General features: G+C 40.0%; 1 protein-coding gene across 5 annotated transcripts; it reads left to right on the top strand.

Moving 5' to 3' along the window:
• The first annotated feature begins 584 nt into the window (after positions 1-584).
• On the top strand, positions 585-18,161 carry sh3bp5b (SH3-domain binding protein 5b (BTK-associated)). 5 transcript variants are annotated; one of them, XM_026316710.2, is made up of 9 exons: positions 639-1,040; positions 1,451-1,513; positions 3,112-3,240; positions 9,253-9,417; positions 9,945-10,075; positions 11,198-11,240; positions 11,816-11,990; positions 14,936-15,265; positions 16,711-18,161. In XM_026316710.2, the coding sequence occupies exons 1-9, from the start codon at positions 963-965 to the stop codon at positions 16,920-16,922; spliced, it is 1,326 nt and encodes a 441-aa protein (XP_026172495.1). In that variant the 5' UTR covers positions 639-962; the 3' UTR covers positions 16,923-18,161. The 5 variants fall into 5 exon arrangements, with proteins under 5 accessions (XP_026172499.1, XP_026172495.1, XP_026172494.1 ...); XM_026316709.2 differs by having other exon boundaries at positions 644-1,040; positions 11,816-12,035; XM_026316714.2 differs by lacking the exons at positions 14,936-15,265; positions 16,711-18,161 and adding an exon at positions 14,562-14,929 and having other exon boundaries at positions 585-1,040; positions 11,816-12,035.
• Positions 18,162-22,632: the final 4,471 nt, after the last annotated feature.

A 22,632-nucleotide genomic window follows, 5' to 3' on the forward strand; every position in this document is an offset into this window, starting at 1 on the left:
CAGAAAAGATGTGTTGGTGAAGGTCAAATGTGACTTTGATCATGACATCACAACTTGCACATAAACAAATCGGATACTTTATGCACACCAGGAAATCTGCAAATGCTTTATACCATAAAGCCAATAGTTAAATTATTGTCCATAATTGGATATTGTTTGTTAGGGTGGCTTCTAACTGAATAAAATGCCCTGTATGTGTAGCTTCAAAGACAAGTCACGAATTTGCATCACAACACAAAGTTATCAGGCTGAGAAATGATCAAGTTGGTGAATTTATCACTGTGGCACTGGTGCACACCTGGTGTGTCACATACTGATGCATACACACACCCACAAGACCTGTGTGTGTGTGTGTGTGTGTGTGTGTGAGAGAGAGACCTCACATTGAGTCCAAAGATCAGGACCCAACTCAAAGTGCTGTTGATATGGATGAAATCACAGTTAGAGCATTTTATATCAGAGTGAATTCAGTCAAGACAAATTCATCCTATTGGTGCAAACATCCTGTTAATGTGTCTCAACCAATGATTCATAAGTGTCTGAAACTTCATTTCACGGCTCTGCCCTGTACCTGGTCCAACAGCACTAACATGGCTGTAAATGGATGCATCGATACAGATGAATTTATGATTGTTACTGTTCAGTCTGGCTTCTCATTTGCAAGCTGCCAATCAATACATGAACCGGCCGCTACACGGCACTCGTCCCTCACGGAGGCCGCAGCTCTGCGGGAGGAGGCGGTCCCGGTCTGACGCGGAACTCGGGTTATTACAGCTGCGGCTCCGTGCGGGAAGACGTTTCCCGGCTCGGCACACGACACACCCCACGATGGTCTTTCCCCCGAAATAATCACGTTTTAGACAAACGAGTGCGGGCCCGAGCTGTTCTCGGGAGTCGGACGAGTCTGCGGTGCCTCCGAGCGCAGACCGTCTTTGTTCGGCTGTGACGCCTTCACCTCCAGCATGGAGCAGGTAGATAAGGAGCGTTGGTCCAACGACGAGACTCAGCATGAAGACGAAGAAGTGGACCCGAGAATCCAGGTATCTCTGTACCTGGATTGAGCTTCACCGCTGATGATTCCGTCGATGCATTTTCGGTGAAGAGCAGGTGCCGCAACAACACGCAGCGTTTGCGTTTCCTCACGGTTTCTCGTTCATGAGCGATTTAAACTTCACATGTTCTCGTTACTTGTTAACTAAGACTCGTCTTAGGGTTAGGGTTAGTGTTAGGCTGTTTGGCTGTGACGTAGAAAGAAACTGCAGCTTATGTAAGAAAATGTGCATTTACACCCTTGGCGCATAACAAAGGTTCATTAAAATCGGTTTATAAATGAGGACAGTCGGAATTTGAACTAATTTCCGTGAAACAAGAAACAGAAATACAGAAAGTTGTAATCAAAACCGCAGGAATAATTGTGTTCTCCTCCCTGATGCTTCATCTGTGTTTTCAGGGCGAGCTGGAGAAACTCAACCAGTCCACCGACGACATCAACCGATGTGAGACCGAGCTGGAGGTCAGTCCGGTAAACACTCAGCTCTGAAGGTTATCGGTGTATTTCTAATCACACAGGCAGCGCATGTGAACAGACCAGCCTGAGGTACAACCTCACCTTTAACCCTTTAGACCGGTGTGTTTCTAAACACTGAACTATAACCGGTCCTTTCCTCTGTGTCCAGGCTGTAAACGGTTCCCATTTTGCTGTCAGGACTCTTGTACAAACAAGGAACTGGGGCCTCACATGACTGTGCATAGAATCTGTACCAAAGGTTTACCTGTGCGCAAAACGCAGGTGTCTGAGGAGACGAAAAAATAGTATTTGCACACTTGGTACAATTCACATTCCACCTAAAATGCAAAATTATAGTATTTATCATGTTAATCCTGAGTGACAGAAGCTGTTGGTTCAACACAACCCCCACACAGTGGTGCAGGTGTCTAGAGGTGCCACCTGGTCCCTGACAGCAGTCACATCATCACAGCAGATTTTATACAAAACAAAAATACATAAAGCTGATTAAGTTTTTCAACTATTTACCCTTTAACAACATATTGATGAGGACGCAGAGAGGACGGTGCTTTAATGCAGTGGAACAGAACAAAAAGTGATTCATGCTTTACAAAATCACTTTTGTGAAATATGCAGGTTTGCTGCTGTCAAGCATCTTGTAACTTTCTCCAAACGCGATGATGACGACACATCTATAACACATCCTGACCCTTCCACTAAATCCAGCACTTTTATTGCTGAGTACGTAGCTCTATACCTTTAAGTTTAATGTGGCGTTGGTTCTTGTTGGAATAACAGCTTTTTCAGATGGATCTTTTATAGACTAAATAAAAGCTTAATAGTAAAATGTTGAAAATAAATTTGTGTTTTTAATGTATAGATGTTATTTCAAGTTTGAGGTGAGAAATTGAAAATTAAACCTAAAAGAGAGAAGGCATTTAGTGTGTTTATATTTACATTTTTGGAAATTAGCTGCTGTAGTTAACATACAGTAAATCCAAGCACAAGCTCCAGCCTCAGGGTCATGATTATTGGCATTAAACATGGTGTAAACATGAGCCTGATGGGAATATTGCAAGTATTTGGTCATAAAACTTATTAAAGTAAAATTACTTGATGATGATGAAATGACGCTGAATGCTAACAAATAAATAGCTCACTGACATGTACACGGTGCTCCTAATGTGGCTCATATAATGTTTTTGACAGCTGTGACGTTGCATGTGTTTTGTGAAAGAACAGTGTAAATGCATCAGTTGTTCTGTGTGAAATGATCAGTGGATGGAATCGGGCTTTTCATGGGGTGATTGAGCTGTAGAGACTGGATGAAGGGCTGAAGGATCAGTTTGACAGACAGGGGCTAAAAGCCAAGTTAGAGAGGAAAGGAGAGCAGCATGATACGACTGAAGTCCAGACATCAAAGAAACCAAACTGTCTTGTTGTTGATATCTACCTGAAACGATATTCAACCTCAGACTGCTGCAGGACCCTCATAACCAGAGGCCAAGAAGCACACGAGGTGGACTGTTTTTTGTAGAATTACTTCTTGTTTATCACAACATAAAAAACAGATATCTTTCCTTTTTTTTCCACCTTTGAATCAGGATGCAAGGCAGAAGTTCCGCTCGGTTCTGGTGGAGGCCACTGTGAAGTTAGATGAGCTGGTGAATAAGATCGGCAAAGCCGTGGAGGAGTCCAAGCCTTACTGGGAGGCACGCAGGATGGCCAGACAGGTCAGTCAACAATGACAGTTGCTGAGAAAAGTTGTGGTCCTAGTGTTTTTACAAAGCTGTGACCATGTCCTCCCATACAAAGGCCACATGGTCCGGGGGGTCATTTATGGTTTTATTGTTGTGGAATTTAATTCAGTCACAAGTTGTTTATTTTGTTTTTAAGGCAGTTCAATCTAAACTATCTTAGGTCCTTCAGCAGACAAGTCTCCTGTCCTCATCCAGAAAAGGGACAGGCCTGTTGGTTAGGTGGGAAATGGATGCAATGGATGAAATCAGCAAAGGAAAGATCTGCAGTGAGCTGCTGTCCACCTGTACTCCTGTATAGGTGACAGGTTATGAGGTTTACAACACCTTGTCTTTCTAATAACATTTGTCCAACTTGTTGTTGCTTCTAGAGGAGAAAATAATATTTTCATGCAGAACAAATTGGAAGCAGTTTCAAAATGGTAGTTGTGGGTGGAGGATTTCAGTTCCCTTTTCTGGCCTCAGCATAGTGTGTGTGCGTGCGTGCGTGTGTGAACAAAGGGGGAAGCTGCCACCTGCACATGCCGATAAGAGGCCTGTTAGTTCTCAATCAGGAAGCTCAGGGATTCAGTGAGACTCTAAAAGGTTTTAAGGTGCAATGTCTTAGATTTTAGGTTTTATTCCCTGTATGTGGGGGCTATGAGTGGCATTTGTTTACGTACATAGACATAAATAATCTCGATAAGCATAAGAGGTAATTTGTTGTGTGATGAAATACAAGCAGTGGTGAGTTTCTGTAAAGTGACACTGCAGTTGGACTTCCCCTTGCTCAAGTTTTTTCTTTTTTACCCAGAACATTTAAATTATGTTCTCTGATCATAATTTTTATTCTGTTTAATGTTCACGATGTTAAAGGAGAGATTAATCAGATTTGTGGCCAGAATCAATGACGTCCACTTGTTGTATGAACTGCAAGATAGTTTCAGGTTTTGCTTGTTCTGTGGTCTTTATCCAGATCTGAGCTTTGTCACAAAACTACAAATTGTATAAGTTTAGTTGAAAATTTCATCCAGAATCATTTTTGGCTTTCCCTTCAGTATCTGGGGTTCCCATTGAAAATCAAACCATTGATCTTGAAAGCATGAATACTATTGATCAAGGCACTAAGACAGTCAGATAGTCCAATAAAAAGCCTATAATTTGTAACAAAACGTGTTATGCTAGAAATCAGAAACACACCTGTGTTCCTGATTTGAATGTTTTCACTTCCTAAACTTGAGTTTAGAATGACCTGATTTCAGCTGTAACCGTGTTTAGTGCTCTGGACTGTAAATGAATACTTTTAAAATGCTAAATTCACTATGGACGTTTTGCCTGTGTCCCTATTGGAGATGAGTGTCTTTAGTATTTTGTCGATGTTGATACCAATACTAGTTGTTGATACTCTTATTGAGGCTGCTTTCCATGCAAAAACTGAACTGGGATGTGTGTATTTGTGTGTGAGATCATGGTCACTGTCCATGAAATTCTGGTGGTTCAACTTCCAAGTACTTTTCATGCACAGTACAAATGCACAGATGTCCAGATCTGGATATTTCATTCACTAAGGCTTTACAACGAAACAGTACGCTCTACAGTATACACAGCACAATGTCCATACCTGCTTATTTCTATTTATGGTCATGGGGATCTGCTGGTACAATCTACAGCACAGTAAAAATACACAGAAGTTAGACCATAAAATTATGAAGGTGTTGCATATACTCTAATTTAGAAAAAGGTGATAAAGGATCTGTTGGCTCTTAGCACTTTCACTGAGGAAAACAATTTAAATGAGCTCCTTGTCAGATATACTGTGTCCTCCTGTTATTTAGCTCGACGTCATTCTGAATGAACTGATCTGTTGAAAGTTTTGCCCATTATTCTAATGCAGGCTAAGGGTTATGAACCTAACCCTAACCCTGTTGCCAGAAGAGGTACCTGTCAGGTCTAAAGTGGGTTTTGACTTCTATCATTTTTATTTTAATGGGTGAACCTTAGTCCAACAACAATTTGGACTTTCAACTCAAAAGCATTTGGTAATAAACCTGAGCTTTATTACATTTGAGCCAGGAATCTAGATTTATTTATTTAACAGATGGTAAAATGACTATTGGAAATAAAATCAGCCAGATGGAGTTTGTAGGTGTTTTTCTCCTTTAATGTTTAACATTTATATTAAAGGTTATGAGTTGGTGAGAATTTTGTGAATGGTCATTTACAAATAAAAATGACTCAAAGCGAGCTGTTTGTCACTGCCATCATGCTGACCTTGGATCAGTTTCACAGCACGTCATGGTGTGAAGTTTAGCTTATGTTCGTCTGCTCTAGCAGAGGTTTAATTAATTGATGTTTTTGGAAGCCTTGATTTGTTGAGTACAGTGCTTTACTGGAGGCTTTGTTTGGGTGTGGTCATCCTGACTTTCTGCTAATTTTTTCTTTTATTCCCTTTTTCCCCTCTGTTCTTTTTATGAATTGTTAGTACAAACCGTGACTTCCTGGATAATTTCTTACATTTCCCTTCTACCCTCCTATTCTTGGAATTTACTTTTTAAGTTGTTTTCTGTGTGCATTGTTTTCCTCACACTTTCAGCACCTCTCTGTCCTCCCTTTTCAACTTTTTTCCCCACTTTTCTGCCGTTTCTTTATATAATTTCACTTTCACTGCTCTCACAGTAAAAACATATCTAACTTGACTCATGGTTTCCTTTGCTTGTTCAGGAAACCTGTGTCGTGCTCTCTGTGCTTCTTCCATTGGTTTCTCACTCACTCAGATATGAAATATTTATTTGCAGTGACAGATGAGCAGCAGGCAGCGTCCAGTGAGCAGTGACAGGTGGAGACAAGTGATTCAGGTGAACTTTGACTCCAGGTATAATATAAACATCAGATCTATACATCAGAGACTGTTGGATTATCCGTATCTTAGGACTGGTGGTTTACAATTGATCAAGAGCAGGAATGAGTATGTCCAAAATATACAGTACCTACGTTCACTCCACACAAGTACCATGTGAAATTTATTCACTCCTGCGTGTCAGTGTCAGTGGTTGTGGTCGTTGACGTGAACAGATGTTTGAGCTTTCTGTGACGCTGTATCTCCTCTAGCATGACCTGTGGTCACAGTCTAGCAGTTTGACTGGGACCAGAATTATTACGTCCATCATTAGTACGCATTCAGACACGCAGGCACCATACCCACCTCTGAGTCACTACACGAGATGCTGTGATGAAACTAATGCAGCTTGAATGAGGCTTTGACTTTCAGTGTGACTGTGAATGCAGCCTTCCATGTGCTGATGATTTTGGTTTTTGACTGTCCTGAACAGATTAGACGATGCAATGTACATTAATAAAAAAACCGAAAGACTCAAGATTGGATGTGTATTTCTGTGTTTAATTTAACAATGTATGCTGTCAGCGTAGCGTCTGCAGCATGTAGCGTCTCACATGAAGCGTGCACAGTGTGTTGTGAGTCATCTAAAGCATGAGCTGTGCGTTTGTGTCTGTACCAAACACACGTTCACTTGCACATTGGCTGAGCTTTGTTTACAAAGAGCACGGAGAGGGAAAGGGAAATCTGTCCAAAGCTTTGACAAAACTAGAATTTTTTTTTTTTTATTGTCTTGTGCAGAATAAAAGCTGTGGTAAAACACAAGAGAATAAAGGAACAAAATTAACTTTTTGTTCAGTCAGACTAATGTGACAGATATATTTCTGCTGAATAGGTTTTCCATGGTAGAATACTATCAGGCTGTTATTCGCTTAATTCCTGTTGATATTTCTGTTTCTGAGATTATTATATCATGATTTAGTAATATTACCGTTTTGTGTTTTTCTTTCACATTAAACACATTTAATTCTCGTAAACTTTGACCTTAATATTCGTTTTTAACAGATATTGGAGTGTTTATTTGGAAAAGAATATTTTCACTGTTGGTAGTTTGTATTTCCTTAGGTTTTGTCTTAAATGTCACTGAACGTTGTATTAGAAACATCTTAACAGTCTTAAATTTAACTAGTTTATACCGGGTTAGACGCCCTCGCAAATATTTGGCCTTTGGATGTGCAGGCCCTGTAATGACATGATTAATACAATATCTTTGACAGCATGAAAATAAATATAATGAACAGAGAAAAGTATTTACCAAAGTACTATCATATTTACATTCATGTAGTTCCCACAGATGAGTGAAAGGTTATAGAAAAGTTTGGTGCCTTTCTGAAGAATGTTTTACCTTTTAGCAAGAAGAGATGTATTTTTCTTTGCAGTCTTGGTGATTAGGTTTCATGTTTTCGGGACCCTAATCTGGTCCCTAACCCTGATTTAGTCCGACCCCCTAACTCTAACCCAACTGAAGGTTGTTCAACCCCCAGTCAAATTAATGCTCTAACAAATCCAGCCACCATACTTATTTGCCAATAGCCCAACATATCAGGGAGCCTGTCTGAACCAGTTTGAAGTAGAGAGCCAGAGTGGGAGACCTAACCCAAACCCTGTGAAGGAAGTAAAATTAAAAGAAAAGCCAGAAATAGCAATGAGAGAAAGATCGAAATGAGAGCTTCTTGTCATCTTTGGTCAAAATGGGATTCAGTAAATACACAATGTTAAAAGAAGTGATCTGCTATGTAATTACACCACTGTAGACTAAGCCCAAGCACAACTTGTGAGTCAACATACATTTGATGTTGAAGGAACAAAGATGTTGAAGAATTGCGTGCATCAACTTAACACAATAGGGACAAAATTACTTGTTTCTACATGGTTTAATTTTTTTTTTTTTGGCTGTTTGGACTGTTCACTAATGACACAATATACAATGCTAGTTCGCATCAGTTTGGGGAAAACTGTCCCTTCTCAGCATGACTATGACCCCATGCACAAAAGACAGTAAAGTGTGATCAGGCAGAATTATATGACAAAAAACATTTAAATAAAACACCTGAAACTGAGTGTGTTGACATTTGGGAGTTAACCCAAACTGAAGGGATTGGCAAGGAAACGTTGGTTCTGATTGAGTTAACTAAGGTTATTTTCAGTGTGTGATTTTAGTGGCCTCAATCGAGGTGGTTGTGTGTTTGCAAAATCAGTCATTTCAGTTGGCAACTAGTGATTTTCATATACACTATGTATTGTGTTCATACAGTGGCAAGAAAAAGTTAGGAAACACCTACACAGGTATTTCTGTCTCTTGTTGGTTTTATTCAGTTAAATTGTTGTGATACCAAATAGTTCAATAAGCCTCGACATGATGAATATGACAAGTGACTGGCTGCATGGCTGTACCAGTTACATGTGCTAATTAGTCTAACCTCTCCTTTGATCCATAAGCAAATACGTGTGGAAATGATTATCCATTCACACATAACCCACTTGGTGACATGAAGTATTACCAGAAAGTCTTATCAGAGTGCTGCACTGTCGCAACGAAGAGCTTTGCTGTTTTCTACACGTTAAAATGAGGAACGACTTTTAACACGAAAACAGAAGAATTCTGAAAAAATCAGCTCTATTGACCAGTACAACTGTGCAGTCCCACGGTGGTTTCATGATGTTGTGGAGTTCAATATTAAAAAAACTTGCGAAAGGACTTTCGTAGTCGAGATGTACAATTAAACTAGTTTCACACTGAAATGAAGCTTATTCACTATTTGTTACACTCCGTAGTCAATAGATTACCTTTGGAAAAAGATTTTTGCTGTCAAAAAAATAAACTTCACATGACATTATTTGTTGTGAACTCCCATTTTTAAGCAATAAATTCCCCATACTTGTAGATAATGGATAAAGTTTAGATGTTAAAGGCCAAATGAAGTTTATTATATCACAAAAATTGTTCATAGCAATTTTAGCAAACAATCAATTCCAAACAAAAAAACAGGTGGTCTGTAATGTTTTACTACAAAGGTACCTAGGAGGACATCACTGCTGGAACCATTAGTGATTTGATAACTAATTTGTTTACAACAGCTTTGATAATGGTCTGTCTGCCTATGTCGGCATTTCAGGCACAGCTGGAGGCTCAGAAGGCCACCCAGGAGTTCCAGAGATCCACTGAGGTTCTGCAGGCAGCAAAAGAGACCATCTCCTTGGCTGAGCAGAGGCTGTTAGAGGAAGACAACTGGCAGTTTGATTCTGCCTGGCAAGAGATGCTGAACCATGCCACCCAGCGGGTGAGGAGAGGACAGAGGGGGCAGTGATCTGATACAAAAACATGTTTTTGTCTTGGTTCTCTGCTGAGCATTTATTTGTGTATATTTTTTTGATAATACGGTCACCTAAATGTTGTCATACATTGGTCATATCCTGATCTAAGCGTTATTCTAAAGCAAATCACCTTAATTACACTGATCCTATATTTAACTTGAGACTAATGGATGACCCTGTTGATTGTTAATCTTCTAGTACAGTTTCTTTCCTAGTGCCATCACTCTGAACACTTAATCCATGTTTGTCTGGACAACAGATCACAGCAAACAGCCCCTTGTGTACTAGTGGTGTCAGTGCAGCAATCATCTTGAAGTTCTTCTCTACACTTTTTCTTTTTGTTTCAATGTTTTATTTTTATTTTTTATTTAACTGCATATATTGTTGATTTACAGGAAAGCACACTGAGAGCTGCTGTACTGTATTCAAATTGTTTGTGTGTGCAATATACTTCAGTGAAGGGCTGATGGTGATTCCTTACTGGCTGTTTCAGGTGATGGAGGCCGAGCACAGTAAGGTGAAAAGTGAACTGGTGCACAAGGAGACAGCTGCCAAATACACATCAGTGATTGCTCGCATGAAGCAGCTGGAGAAGAAACTAAAGCGCACAATCAACAAGTCCAAGTAAGAGTCTGTCTCACTTAATAGCTGCATCACTTGGAAGTGGTTGTTACAGCGTGCTAATGTTGTAGAGGGGAAGCGATGGAAGTGTAGTGTAGTGAGTCAATGTGCATGTTGGTACCTGTGAACTGCTGATAACATATAAAACTGCAGTTGCACATGTGTAGTCTTGTGTAATTTTGGCTAGTTTTTTGAAATGTTGTGGTTCTTGGAGAAAATTTGTTTTGCTTTAACATGAAACTGTAACTGGGGGGGGGGGGGTTGTGAATAAAGTTAGAATATTTGCGGAAACAGTCACGTATTATTACATGGTACTACTGAAAGCATCATATTACAAAACCAAAGATGCATTTTCAAAAGAAAGTCAGGATATTTTGCTAATTTGATGTGTAAATGTTGACTTGCTGTTCTTAATTTCATTCTTATGCAGCACCATTTCCAAAAAAGGGACACTGAGTTTAGGATACTCAATGAAATGCTGTGATTTTCTATATATTTAAAATAAATATATTCATAAAAGCAAAAACTTTGTGCTCTCTCTCTCTCTCTCCCATAGTTTGTCCCCTCTCTCTCTGTACCTTCTGCAGGTGTCCCTGGTCCTGGAGCTGTATATTGCTGATGTGCAGTTACTGGCCCCACCAATCTGCAGTGTCTATTTGTTGTTTATTGTTGCTGTGCGTGCGTGTGTACCGTACCGTACCGTACCGTACCGTACCGTACCGTACCGTACCGTACCGTACCAGTCAAAGGTTTGGACACACTTTCTCATTCAACTCAATGGTAAAGTGTGTCCAAACTTTTGACTGGTGATGGCCATACACCGTGTGTTACAAATGACTGAGCAGAAATTGAACCAACACGTAGCTTTTTCCTGGAGGAATAGTGACTGAAACAGTAATTTCTTATCACACTTAAGCAGTGGATGAAAAAGTTAATGGTCTAACTCTTGTATTTAGTGGTGATTGGTTCAGTGCATCCTTAATGTGCTTCTGGATCTTGCTTTATCCAATATCAACCTCATTATCTCACCTGTCCTCCTGGTTGCCATGGTGATGATGCATACAGCTGTTTTTTGGGTTACTGTTTTTCCCATCTGCTCTAAACTCTTCCTCTCCGCTCCTGCAGGCCCTACTTTGAGATGAAGGCAAAGTACTATCTGCAGCTCGAGGTAAGTTTCCTCCATCTTCATTCTCACTGTTCACCTCTAAATGTTTTTATGGGCATGCTGTTCTCCATTGTTATTGTTTACTTGGTTCTCTTAGAGCATCATCTAATCTGCCTTCCCTTCACTAACTGTGGCAATGAAGTATGTTTTAAACCAGTTTGCGTCACTGAATAGTCATGTCCTGCTTGTAAAATGTGCCTTGTGGTGAGTTAAGATAGCCTTACTGTATATGACAGTCTTACAGTGTTCTGACTTGACTATTTTAAAATCTGATGTTTTCGTTCAACACATCTTACAGTTAAAACATGGATACTTAAAAGACCAGCTGTTGTGGTTTGGTAGACGCCATGGATGACATGTATTCCTCATAATTGTAGGTGTAATCTGAAAATGCATCATTAAAAATGTTTTTGTTAAAAAAAAAAAAAAATCATATTGTATGTACTGTCATCTAAATGACTGAAGCATTAGCTCAGTCAAGATTGTTCGCAGTCAGCGTGTGTTGTGGCAGGTCGTAAGATCACAGTCTGATACCTCGTCTGATCACAATCCTCTTTCATGTTACTGTCTCTCCATAGAACCTGAAGAAGATTGTGGATGAACGGCATGCCAAGCTGTCACTGGCCAAAGGCGAGTACAAGTCAGCCCTCAGGAACCTGGAGATGATTTCTGACGAGATCCACGAGAGACGACGGAACTCGGCCATGGGTCCCCGAGGTCATGGCGTGGGCGCTGAGGGAGACAGCATATCAGGTGACAATATCTCAAGCTTGAAGATGGAGTCGGACAGAACCTCCAGTGAGTATAGTGCTGTCACCTTTTTTGGTGAAACGCTTGATACATAAACTCAAGGAAAATGTTGAAATATTTCTGGCCATCTACCTTTACAGTCTGCAGGGTGACTCAGATTGTCAGGATGAGATGAAAGGCCAGTTAGTAAGGATCAAACCTTCCTCTGCTGTCAACCTGCTGCTCACCTGGTGATATTCAAAATGTCAGTGTTAATAATAATCAATGAATGACTTTATGGAGTCATGGTTCAGTAAGAAAAGAAAACATATATAGTTGATGTTCCATTTGTTTGGGAAAACTGATTGATTAAACTTATTCTTTACACAAGCCTAGATATTTTAATGGTATTTGTTTTGTCATAATAAAAGGATGAGTGCTTTGTCGCTACTTGTCATTTGCGTAGTGGAGACAGGCTCGTCTGGACTGACATTTATGTTACTATATTTGAAAATATGCAGTGAGCGCCTGTCTCTTTTTCTGAATTCCTAGTTGTGATTCTGAGAAAGTCTGCTAAGGGCCAAAGTTGTAAATATCTGGGAAACATAAAAGTTAAATAGGACATTATTTTAAAAATGTGGAACCATTTACTTCAAATATGCCATAAAGATGGTCCTTATAAGATAAATTAATGGTTGACGCTTGCCATAAGCCTAAAACTAACCCTATCCCAAGTTAATCTGCATACACCCTTTTAAATGTGTGAAAATCAAAGGTACAGTATTGTTCAAATAATAGCAGTACAATGTGACTAACCAGAATAATCCAGGTTTTTAGTATATTTTTTATTGCTACATGGCAAACAAGTTACCAGTAGGTTCTTCCGTTTTCTTCTTTCTTCTCTCTGGTTTTGCCCTCCATTTTAAGGCATTGGAGGTCAATTTAGCTGAACAGCCTATAATTTTTTGCACGTCTTTATAGGTTTTCCCCTCTCCAATCAACTTTTTAATCAAAGTACGCTGTTCTTCTGAACAATGTCTTGAACGACCCATTTGAAAGTGAAAGTGACTTTACATGGCCAAGTATGGTGACCCATACTTGGAATTTGTGCTCTGCATTTAACCCACCCAAGTGCACACACACAGCAGTGATCTCACATGCAAACACACCCGGTGCAGTGGGGGGTCCGGTGCCCTGCTCAAGGGTCTCACCTCAGTCGTGGTATTGCGGGTGGACAGGGCACTGGCTATTCACTCTGTGCCACCGACAATTCCTGCCGGACCTGTGACACGAACCTACAATTTTCAGGTTACAAGTTACTTGTAACCCTAACCCTAACCCTCCTGCCCCCGGGAGTCTCAGGCTTTCAAATGCATGTTCAACAAGTGCTGGCTTCATCCTTAAATAGGGGCCACCTGATTCACACCTGTTTTTTCACCAAATTGATTACCTCACTGATTGAATGCCACACTACTATTTTTTTGAACACACCCCTTTCAACTAATTGCCCAATTGCACAGCTTTAAGAGCGTGCATATCATGAATACTGGGTCTTGTTTGTTTTCTGAGAATCTACTGCACCTACTGGTAACTTGTTTGCCATGTAGCAATAAAAAATATACTAAAAACCTGGATTATTCTGGTTAATCACATTGTACTGCTATTATTTTGAACAATACTGTATTTGTATTATTACAAGTTTCTGTTTATAGGAGAGAGAGACACCAGTTAGAAAATGTAGAAAATATTGCTTAAACAAAAAGTGTGTAGTTCAATATTACAAAGTGGAAATTGTTTGAAATTCAGTAATAATGCATCTTTCCATAGACAGTGTCTGAGTTACTTAAGGTTGTCTGTAGACAGTACCATGAACATTTTTCCATGTTATAACTGCAACCATCCATCACTTTGCCACTGTAGCTGAGAATAAAACATACAGACATAGTTGCTGAATCCAGAAAATATTTACCCACAATGTGTTCTGGTTTGTATCTTTGCACTTAATGTTTATTGAAGTCATGAAAGAGCTTTGACTTGGAGTCATGTAACATTGTTTTAGGGACCAATGTTTAGGATGCACCTTTTTTAAGTGATAGTGATTTGAGGACAGGCAGTACAGTGGAGCGTCAGACATGAACAGACAATTTGATATTTAAAGGAAGGAAACTGAGCGTTTGTGTATTTTGGTCTGTGTTGAGGTCGAGGTAGATGGCCGCCCAAACTGAGCCCGGTTCTGCTGGAGGTTTTTTCTTCCGTTAAAGGCAGTTTTTCCTCTCCACTGTCGCCAAGTGCTGCTCATAAGGGAATTGTTGGGTTTTTAGTTTTTGTAAAGTGCCTTGAGATGATTTGTACTGTGATTTGGCGCTATACAAATAAAATTGAATTGAATTGTTGAGAAAAGCTGCAGCTGTTGGATGTCAAAAATGACAAACTTTTCATTTCTATATTTATATCTAGATTCTCACAATTTGTTCTGTTTTGCTTTTTTCTCATCATTTTATCCTGTTTTTTACTCCCCATATGTCTTTCTCTGACCCATTTCTGTCCTTTCCTCTGTCCCTCCTTTTGCTAACTAATATTGTATTTACTTATCAGACTATTCTCCACCCCACATCTGCCTTGTCGTCTTTATCTGTAGTTCCCCTCCATCCTCTTGCTATTTGTCTCACATTACACTTTTTCCATTGCACTCTCGAATTCTTTACTTTATTCTTTCCTCCTTTACCTTACCCTTATCATTTACGTTTCTTGCCATCTCTTCCTTCCTCTTTACATTTTCTATCTTTTACAAATCTCTCCATATCCACCTTCTTTCACATTTGACATTTTATCGTACTACTCCCTGCACACTTTTCTTTTTTTGACTTCTTTAACCTTTCCACTTTATCAGCCATTTTTCTCATCCTTCCTCTCTCCATGTCCACCTTCTTTCTCTCCTCTCACTCCATTCTCTTCTCCTTCCTCTGCAGTGGCATCTGTGTTTTTCAATAATGAGGATGGTGGAAACACAATGTGTGATGAAGACTCTGAGACTCGCTCCATCTGCAGCCTGGGTTCATCTCCCTGCAGCCCTCGGGAGCTTCTGTTGCACTGTCCCTCTGCCAGCTCATTGTCTTCTGCCTCTCCATCACCCACTCCGTCCTCCTCCAATTCGTCCTCCCCAGTTCCTCTGTCCCGACCTTGTAGTTTGGATCTTCCCAGCGCTGTCTCACTGTCAGACTTTGGCCTCATCTCTCCAGTGCTCGGGCCCCGGAGCGAATGCAGCGGTGCTTCATCACCTGACTGTGACCTGGAGAGGGGTAGGTCATGGAAAACTGGTTATTGCCTTTTTGTGTGTTTAAGCATAGAGGCCAAAATTTAGAAGAAAAGATCAACTGTGGCAGAGCCTTAAATACCCCTTGTCAAATTTCCCACAGCGTATTTATACTAGTCTTTCCTGCTGTAGTTTTAACATTAGTTATAGTCAATTTTTTATGTCAAATGTTACTGTACACATCATAGGTTGAAATTGGGGGTTTTGTGATAGTAGATGGTGCAGCATGCTGTTCACTTCCATTTAGTTTTAGTCAGCTCCACTGTCACTGTTTTTGCTATGGGCAGGTAAAGATTTGTGTAACAATGTGGATATGTCTTTAATTAGTTAATCCCTTTATTCTGTGGTGGTTATTTGGGCTCAGGTTGTTTCAATTAGACAAAAATTAGCACTGCTGGCAAGTCACAAAAAAATGTAGGCTATACTGTTCATATTGATAATATTTTGGTACATTTCATTGTATGCGGTATATAAATGGGCTAGGAAAATTTTATTTCCAGTTTCCATATTTAACAATTTTAATAAGCAATTAGTCTTTTTTGAGAACTTTTAAGCACAAATGATAAAAAACTATAGCTTTAACTTCACTGTGAGAATTTGCTCTTGTAAACCAAATGTATTTGTATTTTAGACTGTCAAACCATACAAGTAATTAAAGGAATAACATCTGGCTCAGCAAAAAGTATAAAGTTGTCAGCAGCTTGTTGTGTGCACTAGTGCAGCGAAACCCATGTTTGGTTTGTAGTTAGTGTTGCAGGGAGCTGTTGATTCAGCTGCACTGTGCTATACACAGAATTGTTTCTGTCATTTAGCCTCACAGAGCTACATGGGAGGACAAAATAAGAGAAATACCTCTCTTAGAGGAAATAAAAACTGTGGAAGTGACATGCATGGTGCTGGTCTATGGTCTATTCAGTGTAAGACAAAATCTCCTGCTACCAACCTCAACTACACATGCTCCATCATAGGAGCTTACTTCTCAGTCGCACCAACCTGAGAGCCTCATCTGCAAAAGCAGCACATCTGCTTCAACAGAGACTTCGTTATACAACGTTATCCACAATGTGTGGTCCTATAACACAACTCGATGTGAAACTGGTACAAACTGTTTGGCACATACAATGAAAAGCTCATAACTGCTATAAACTTGTGGCCTGGTAGCAGTCAAACCTAACCCTGACACGAATAAAATCAAAAGAAAGTAGAACCAATACTCAGCCACATGTTTCATGCCAGTAATAAAAAAAATAAATAACCCTATATTTACTTTTTAAAATGAACATTTTTGTGTGTACATCAAACTATTAATATAAACTGTTTATTTCTATTAGCTAACCACACTTTTTCAACATTAATACATTATATATCAATGTGAACCTAACTAAGCCATAAAAGGCCTTGCATGTTTATTTACTGTGTGTTGTGCTGCAGGTGACCAGGCAGAAGGTGCAGAGAGGGATTTGGACAATGTTCCCACCAACAGCAACCACAGGAATCTCAGTACCAAGAAGAGCTTCAGCCTGGAAGCACGTTTCAGCTTTCTGAATCTGCGACGGCCACGTGCCGTTAATGGCCAAAACATGGAAACCAGTTCCCAGAAGACTGAGCTGAAGCAGAACCTTGTCTTGATCAAAGGGGTCTGAGGAAGAAATGCTGAATCTACTAAAAGGAATCTGACTTCCTTGACTAATTCAGCTGCCACAATTGAACACTTTTTCAAACACAAGGTCCAAGACAAGTCTTATATATAGTTACTGTTTACCTTGGGATCACTGTGACTCCCACCTCCTTTATGAAGGACTTTACACCTTTAAACTTGCATTCCTGACAAAAAGCTCTTTTTGATAAAACAAATGGTTAGATTTTTTTTTCCCCACTAAAAACCATAAGAAATCTGTTAAAGGAAAAGTAATGTTTGTGTACAAATTTTGATCAATGGTATGATTGTTTAGCAAAATTTAGAATTTTACTCTTACATGGCACTGTAGCACAGTATAACAGTGAGAGTGGACATCATTGTTTTGTGATTCAGCTTCACCACGTCCATCTTGTCATAATAATCGAAGACAGATTTTTGAAAATCAGCAATAACTATAGCAAAAGTAACTACATGATAGTACTACACTGAAAAGGACTTAACACTGGACTGAAAAGAAATGTTACCATTCAATGTTTTTTAAACAAAGCTCAGATTTCAGAGAAGTAAAATACACATTTGCTGAATTTCATACACTTGTTTCCAGCAGCTTCAGCACTATTTAGTTTCTATTTTTTTTTTGTCACAAGTAAACATTTCAATAGCTCTATAGAAAAACAAGATGTGAAACCAGCCCATGTAATGTGTCAGAATCCTGAAAGTGGTACTTGTGTCCAGGCAGTATAGTCTTGCTTTAAAATTTGTTTGTTGCACCTGTACACTCAGTGAACTACAGGTGCAGTGATTAGTGACAGAGTCAATTCTGAAAACTGTTTTGATAACAAGCTTGGAGATAAACCTACATGAGGAGGAGGAGTGAAGTTGTCTGAGAGGTTGTAACTACCTGATCAGGTTCAGGTGTGAACCCTTTTTATTCTCCAGAGCTGCAGCACAACCCACTGACGATTGCCTGTGTAAAATGTGAGTTCCTTTGTTCTAGTCTGTAATAAGCTAGCCTCAGAGGCTGGTTATGTTTTAGTGAAATTTTCTGTTTGATATACCTTAACATAATTTATGTCTGTGGAAAGTACAGTGGAGACCTATGTAAATATGTGCTTTGTTTAAATTAAAGCAGCATCGTCACCATTGCCACTTAGTGACAGTCAACCTCATCAGCAACTTTATCAGCAGCCTTGTCAATTTTACTTGCAACCTTTAACCACCAATAAATGTGTGTAACCATGCAGTTAGTGTTCATTTACATGAAAATCAGTATACATTTTAATATAGAGACTCAACCCATAAATATTTTACAGTTGAACATGTTTGTCATAATGGTGATACAGTGTCCAATTTATGGATCCACATTCCTTCCATTGTGTCTTTGAACTGTCCATGAAAAGTGTTTGTAATATGTTGGCCTGCCATCCATGGTCCACAAAGTGTCTTACAGGGTTGGTGTGGGCCTGTTACTGTCGTAGGGTGATTGGAATCAAAGGAACAGCATTAAAATGGTTCCAATCTTTATCAGACAGATTCAAATTTGTTCATGATCATGATGAACCTTCCACACACAAAGATTTCCACAAGGTTCTGAACTAGGACCGATTCTCTTCACCTTATACATGATTCCCTTAGCCAATGTTATTAGGAAGCACTCTATTAATTACTATTGTCATGCAGATAACATGAGCTTCTCTTCATTGGTGTTACAGTGGGGCTTTCCTGTAAAATTCAGAATAGAATTTAAAATTCTTCTCCTCACATACAAATCCCTTCATGATCCAGCTCCTTCATACCTCAAAGTAGTACCATATACCATACCATATAGTAAGGCAAGGCAAGTTTATTTATATAGCACAATTCATACACAGAGTAATTCAAAGTGCTTTACAGGAATAAAAGACAGGTTAAAAATACATAAGCAAGAATAAAAATAAAAAGGCATGCCACCGCTTTGTCACCATATTTGCCCCTTATGATATTGACTATCGGACCACGCTGACCCATATTTGTGGGTCCCCTACTTTCAGTTTGTCCCATCCCTGATGGACTAAAACTACCTCAACACAGACTATCTGCGGAGACGATCCTGAGTCCCAGACTCTTACATCTAGGATCGTACCATATATAGTACCATATTATCCCTATAGAGCACTTTGCTGTCAGAGTGCAGGTCTACTTGTGGTTCCCAGAGTTTCCAAAAGCAGAATGGGAGGCAGAGCCTTTAGCTATCAAGCTCCTCTCCTGTAGAACCAGCTCCCAGTTTGGGTTCAGGAGGCAGACACTCTGTACCTGTCTGTACTTTTAAGATTAGACTTAACACCTTCCTTTTTGACAAAGTTTATAGTTAGGACGGGCTCAGGTGACCCTGAACCATCCCATAGTAGTTATGCTGCTATAGGCCTAGACTGCCTGACAACTTCCCATCATGCACTGAGCTCCTCCCATCTCCTCCTCTCCTACCTCACATGTATATGCCACCACTGAATTTCACTAGCTTTGTCCTCTCTCTCTCTCTCTCTGTCTTTCTTTCCTCTCTCTGCCTCTGTACCTCCTGCAGGTGTCCCTGGTCATGGAGCTGTGGTCGCCCAAACTGAGCCCGGGTTCTGCTGGAGGTTTCTTTTGTTAAAAGGTGTTTTTTCGCCTTCACTGTTGGCAAGTGCTGCTCATCATTTGTTGGGTTTTTGTTTTTGTAAAGTACCTTGAGATGATTGTATTGTGATTTGGTGCTATGCAAACAAATTAAATTGAATTGAAATTGAATTCTGATTGCAATAGAGTGGGAGGGTCTGAGTGTCTGCAGGCAGTCGGCACCGAGTGACTGGTGATGAGCTGATGACTTTGGCTGGAGGTCTCTGACCTTTCCAGTTTTTAATGCGGTCATGTTCCAGGGACTGACTTGCACACTGACTGTTAGCTAGCTGCTAGCATTTAGCATAAGTTTGTAGATAAACTTAAATGAAGGGGTTTCTTCAATAAAGGATAACTTAATATTGCTTATTACAGATTAACTTGTCTGGAACAAATTTCCCTATGGTCTGATTCACTGGGAAGTTGTCAAAAAATGTGTGTGTACCAGTAAATATGAGTATGTATTGGTCTGTGGTTTTTCATATATTAAAGTTGGACCATATATAACAGGGGTATTCAACTAAAATTTAAAGAGGTCCAGTTAGAGAAAATTTCTTGAAGCAAAGGTCCGGAAGATCATAATGTCTAACTAGTTAGTGTGATATATATTTAAGTAGCCTAGTAGTTTTATCAACATCTGCATGTAATCAATACCTGACTGTCAAATCAAATAAATTCAGTACAATTCAAAAACTTTCTGACAATATTTATTGTCATGTAACATACAACTGAACATATCTGTATGGCAGTAGATATGTATAATGTTCACTCATTAACTAAGTTCTCTCTCTCCGTCTCACTTTACAGTTTCTCTCCCTTTGTTTTCTACATGTATCGCTCTCTTTCTTTTTCTTTGTACTGTCTTTTCATGTGTAACTTGCCTCTAGCGCTGTTTACACTGTAGAGTCGTAATGTTTACCGCCTGGGATGCACAGACTTGATTGGCTGAGTGGTATCACGTGGGATGGCTCAACTCGCATGCAATTGGTTTGTGCGTTTCCACTACCGTAAAGTCTAAAAAAGTTCCGCCGGTGGAAATAGAAGCGCCCCGTTAGGTTTTAAATCACAATATTCTGTTTTGGCTGTACGTCCGGGTCCGTATGGGGCAGCTTCTGGGATCGCACCCGGACCGCGGTCCGCCTGTTAGTGACCTATGATATATAACCTTTGTTTTTGTAAACTCTTGTATGAGTCAAAGCATGTATATTTATTTTGCAAAAATATACGGATTATTGTGTGTATTCTTGCTCGCTGTAATCAGGACATGGAGCTCTATGTAGACAGGCCAAATGAGCATCAACAGTAATTTTCAGTAAAATATATGAGATGATGAGATAAACTTTATTCTTCCCTGAAAGGAAACTAAGGTATATGTTTTTATATATCAGTGTTATTTCAGAAAGTAAATAAAAAAAACATGTTGAAAGGTGTGGAGTCTGGCAGTGAATAACACATTTTAATTAATGAATTAAATCTTCTATTCATTTATTTTGAAGGGGCGGCTGCATCAGAGTCGCTGACGGAAGAAGAGGAGAAGTTTGTGCTGAGAAGCTGCTGTGTTTGGACATTTGGCTGGTGAGAATCTAAGTCGAGCTGCTGAGTGTGTGTGTGTGTTGTATAGTTCGTCTACAGACTAGCAACAGACTAGCTATAGTTTAACACACCTAAAAACCAACTAAACTCTAAACAATTCATTAACTGCTACATTCCGGTACTAGTCAAGTACCTTTCTATTTTGACCGGTATTTATTGCTATTTCCTGACATAGCGCTCGTTAGCCTACCGGTTAGCTTAGCTAGCTAGTTAGCTTAGCTAACATGGCCTCTCCCTCTCTCTCTCTTTCCTGCTCGGTGCCACATGTTTAGTTATTCCTCTGCCTCCTTTAGCGATAATGATACCTGTAATAAGTGTAAGGTTCTGTTAGCCTTGGAGGCGAGGATCACTGATTTGGAAGCGCGGCTCCGCACCTTCGAACAAAAGCCAGCTAGCCTAGCCCCGTTAGCTGGTGTGGAGCCACGGAACTCAGGTGGAGTGAGGTCCAAGAGCAGCTCCGGAGAATTAGCCTGGGTGACAGTCCGATGGAAACGTACCCCTAAGCAGAAGCCCACGGCTCATCACCTGCCTGTTCACGTTTCTAATAGATTTTCCCCGCTCAGCGACACACCCGCTGAGAAACCGACTCTGATAATTGGCGATTCCATAGTCAGAAACGTGACGCTATAGACACCAGCGACCATAGTCAAATGTTTCCTGGGGCCAGAGCGGGCGACATCGAGTCAAATCTGAAGCTGCTGGCTAAGGCTAATCGTAAATATGGAAAAATTGTTATTCACGTCGGCAGCAATGACACCCGATTACGCCAATCGAAGGTCACTAAAATTAATGTTGAGTCCGTGTGTAACTTTGCTAAATTAATGTCGGACTCCGTAGTTTTCTCTGGACCCCTCCCCAATCTGACCAGCGATGACATGTTTAACCGCATGTCGTCGTTCCATCGCTAGCTGTCTAGGTGGTGTCCAGCAAACGATGTGGGCTTCATAGACAATTGGGCCACTTTCTGGGGAAAACCCGGTCTGGTAGCGAGAGACGGCATCCATCCCACTTTGAATGGTGCAGCTCTCATCTCTAGAAATTTGGCCGAGTTTATTAGCCGACCTAAAGCCTGACAATCCAGGGTGGGGACCGGGATGCAGAGACTCAGTCTAAAACGCCTCTGCAGTTTCCTTAGAGCCGCCGCCCCCCTCAAACCACATAGAGACTGTGTCTGCCCCTCGAACATATAAATCAAATAAATCAGAAGTTAACAGGAGAGGAGTTATTCATAAAAACTTAATAAAAATTAAGACCACTCCTCTTATTGAACAGAAAAACAGAACTGTCAAATGTGGATTAATAATATCAGGTCTCTTTCATCTAAATCTCTGTTAGTAAATGATTTGATAACTGATCACCAAACTGACCTACTTTATCTTACTGAAACCTGGTTACAGCAGGATGAATATGTCAGTCTGAATGAATCAATTATCATGTTTCTCGAAGCACAGGTCGAGGTGGAGGAGTAGCTGCAATCTTCCACTCAAACT

The sequence above is a fragment of the Mastacembelus armatus genome, chromosome 16 (genome assembly GCF_900324485.2).
Source record: "Mastacembelus armatus chromosome 16, fMasArm1.2, whole genome shotgun sequence".
Lineage (NCBI taxonomy): Eukaryota > Metazoa > Chordata > Actinopteri > Synbranchiformes > Mastacembelidae > Mastacembelus > Mastacembelus armatus.

Bases quoted from the DNA above. Each gene is read 5' to 3' on its own strand.
- sh3bp5b (XM_026316709.2), top strand. From the start codon at position 963: ATGGAGCAGGTAGATAAGGAGCGTTGGTCCAACGACGAGACTCAGCAT. The intron at 1,514-3,111 runs GTCAGTCCGGTA...CCTTTGAATCAG, and splicing joins GATGTGAGACCGAGCTGGAG to GATGCAAGGCAGAAGTTCCG. The intron at 3,241-9,252 runs GTCAGTCAACAA...TCGGCATTTCAG, and splicing joins CACGCAGGATGGCCAGACAG to GCACAGCTGGAGGCTCAGAA.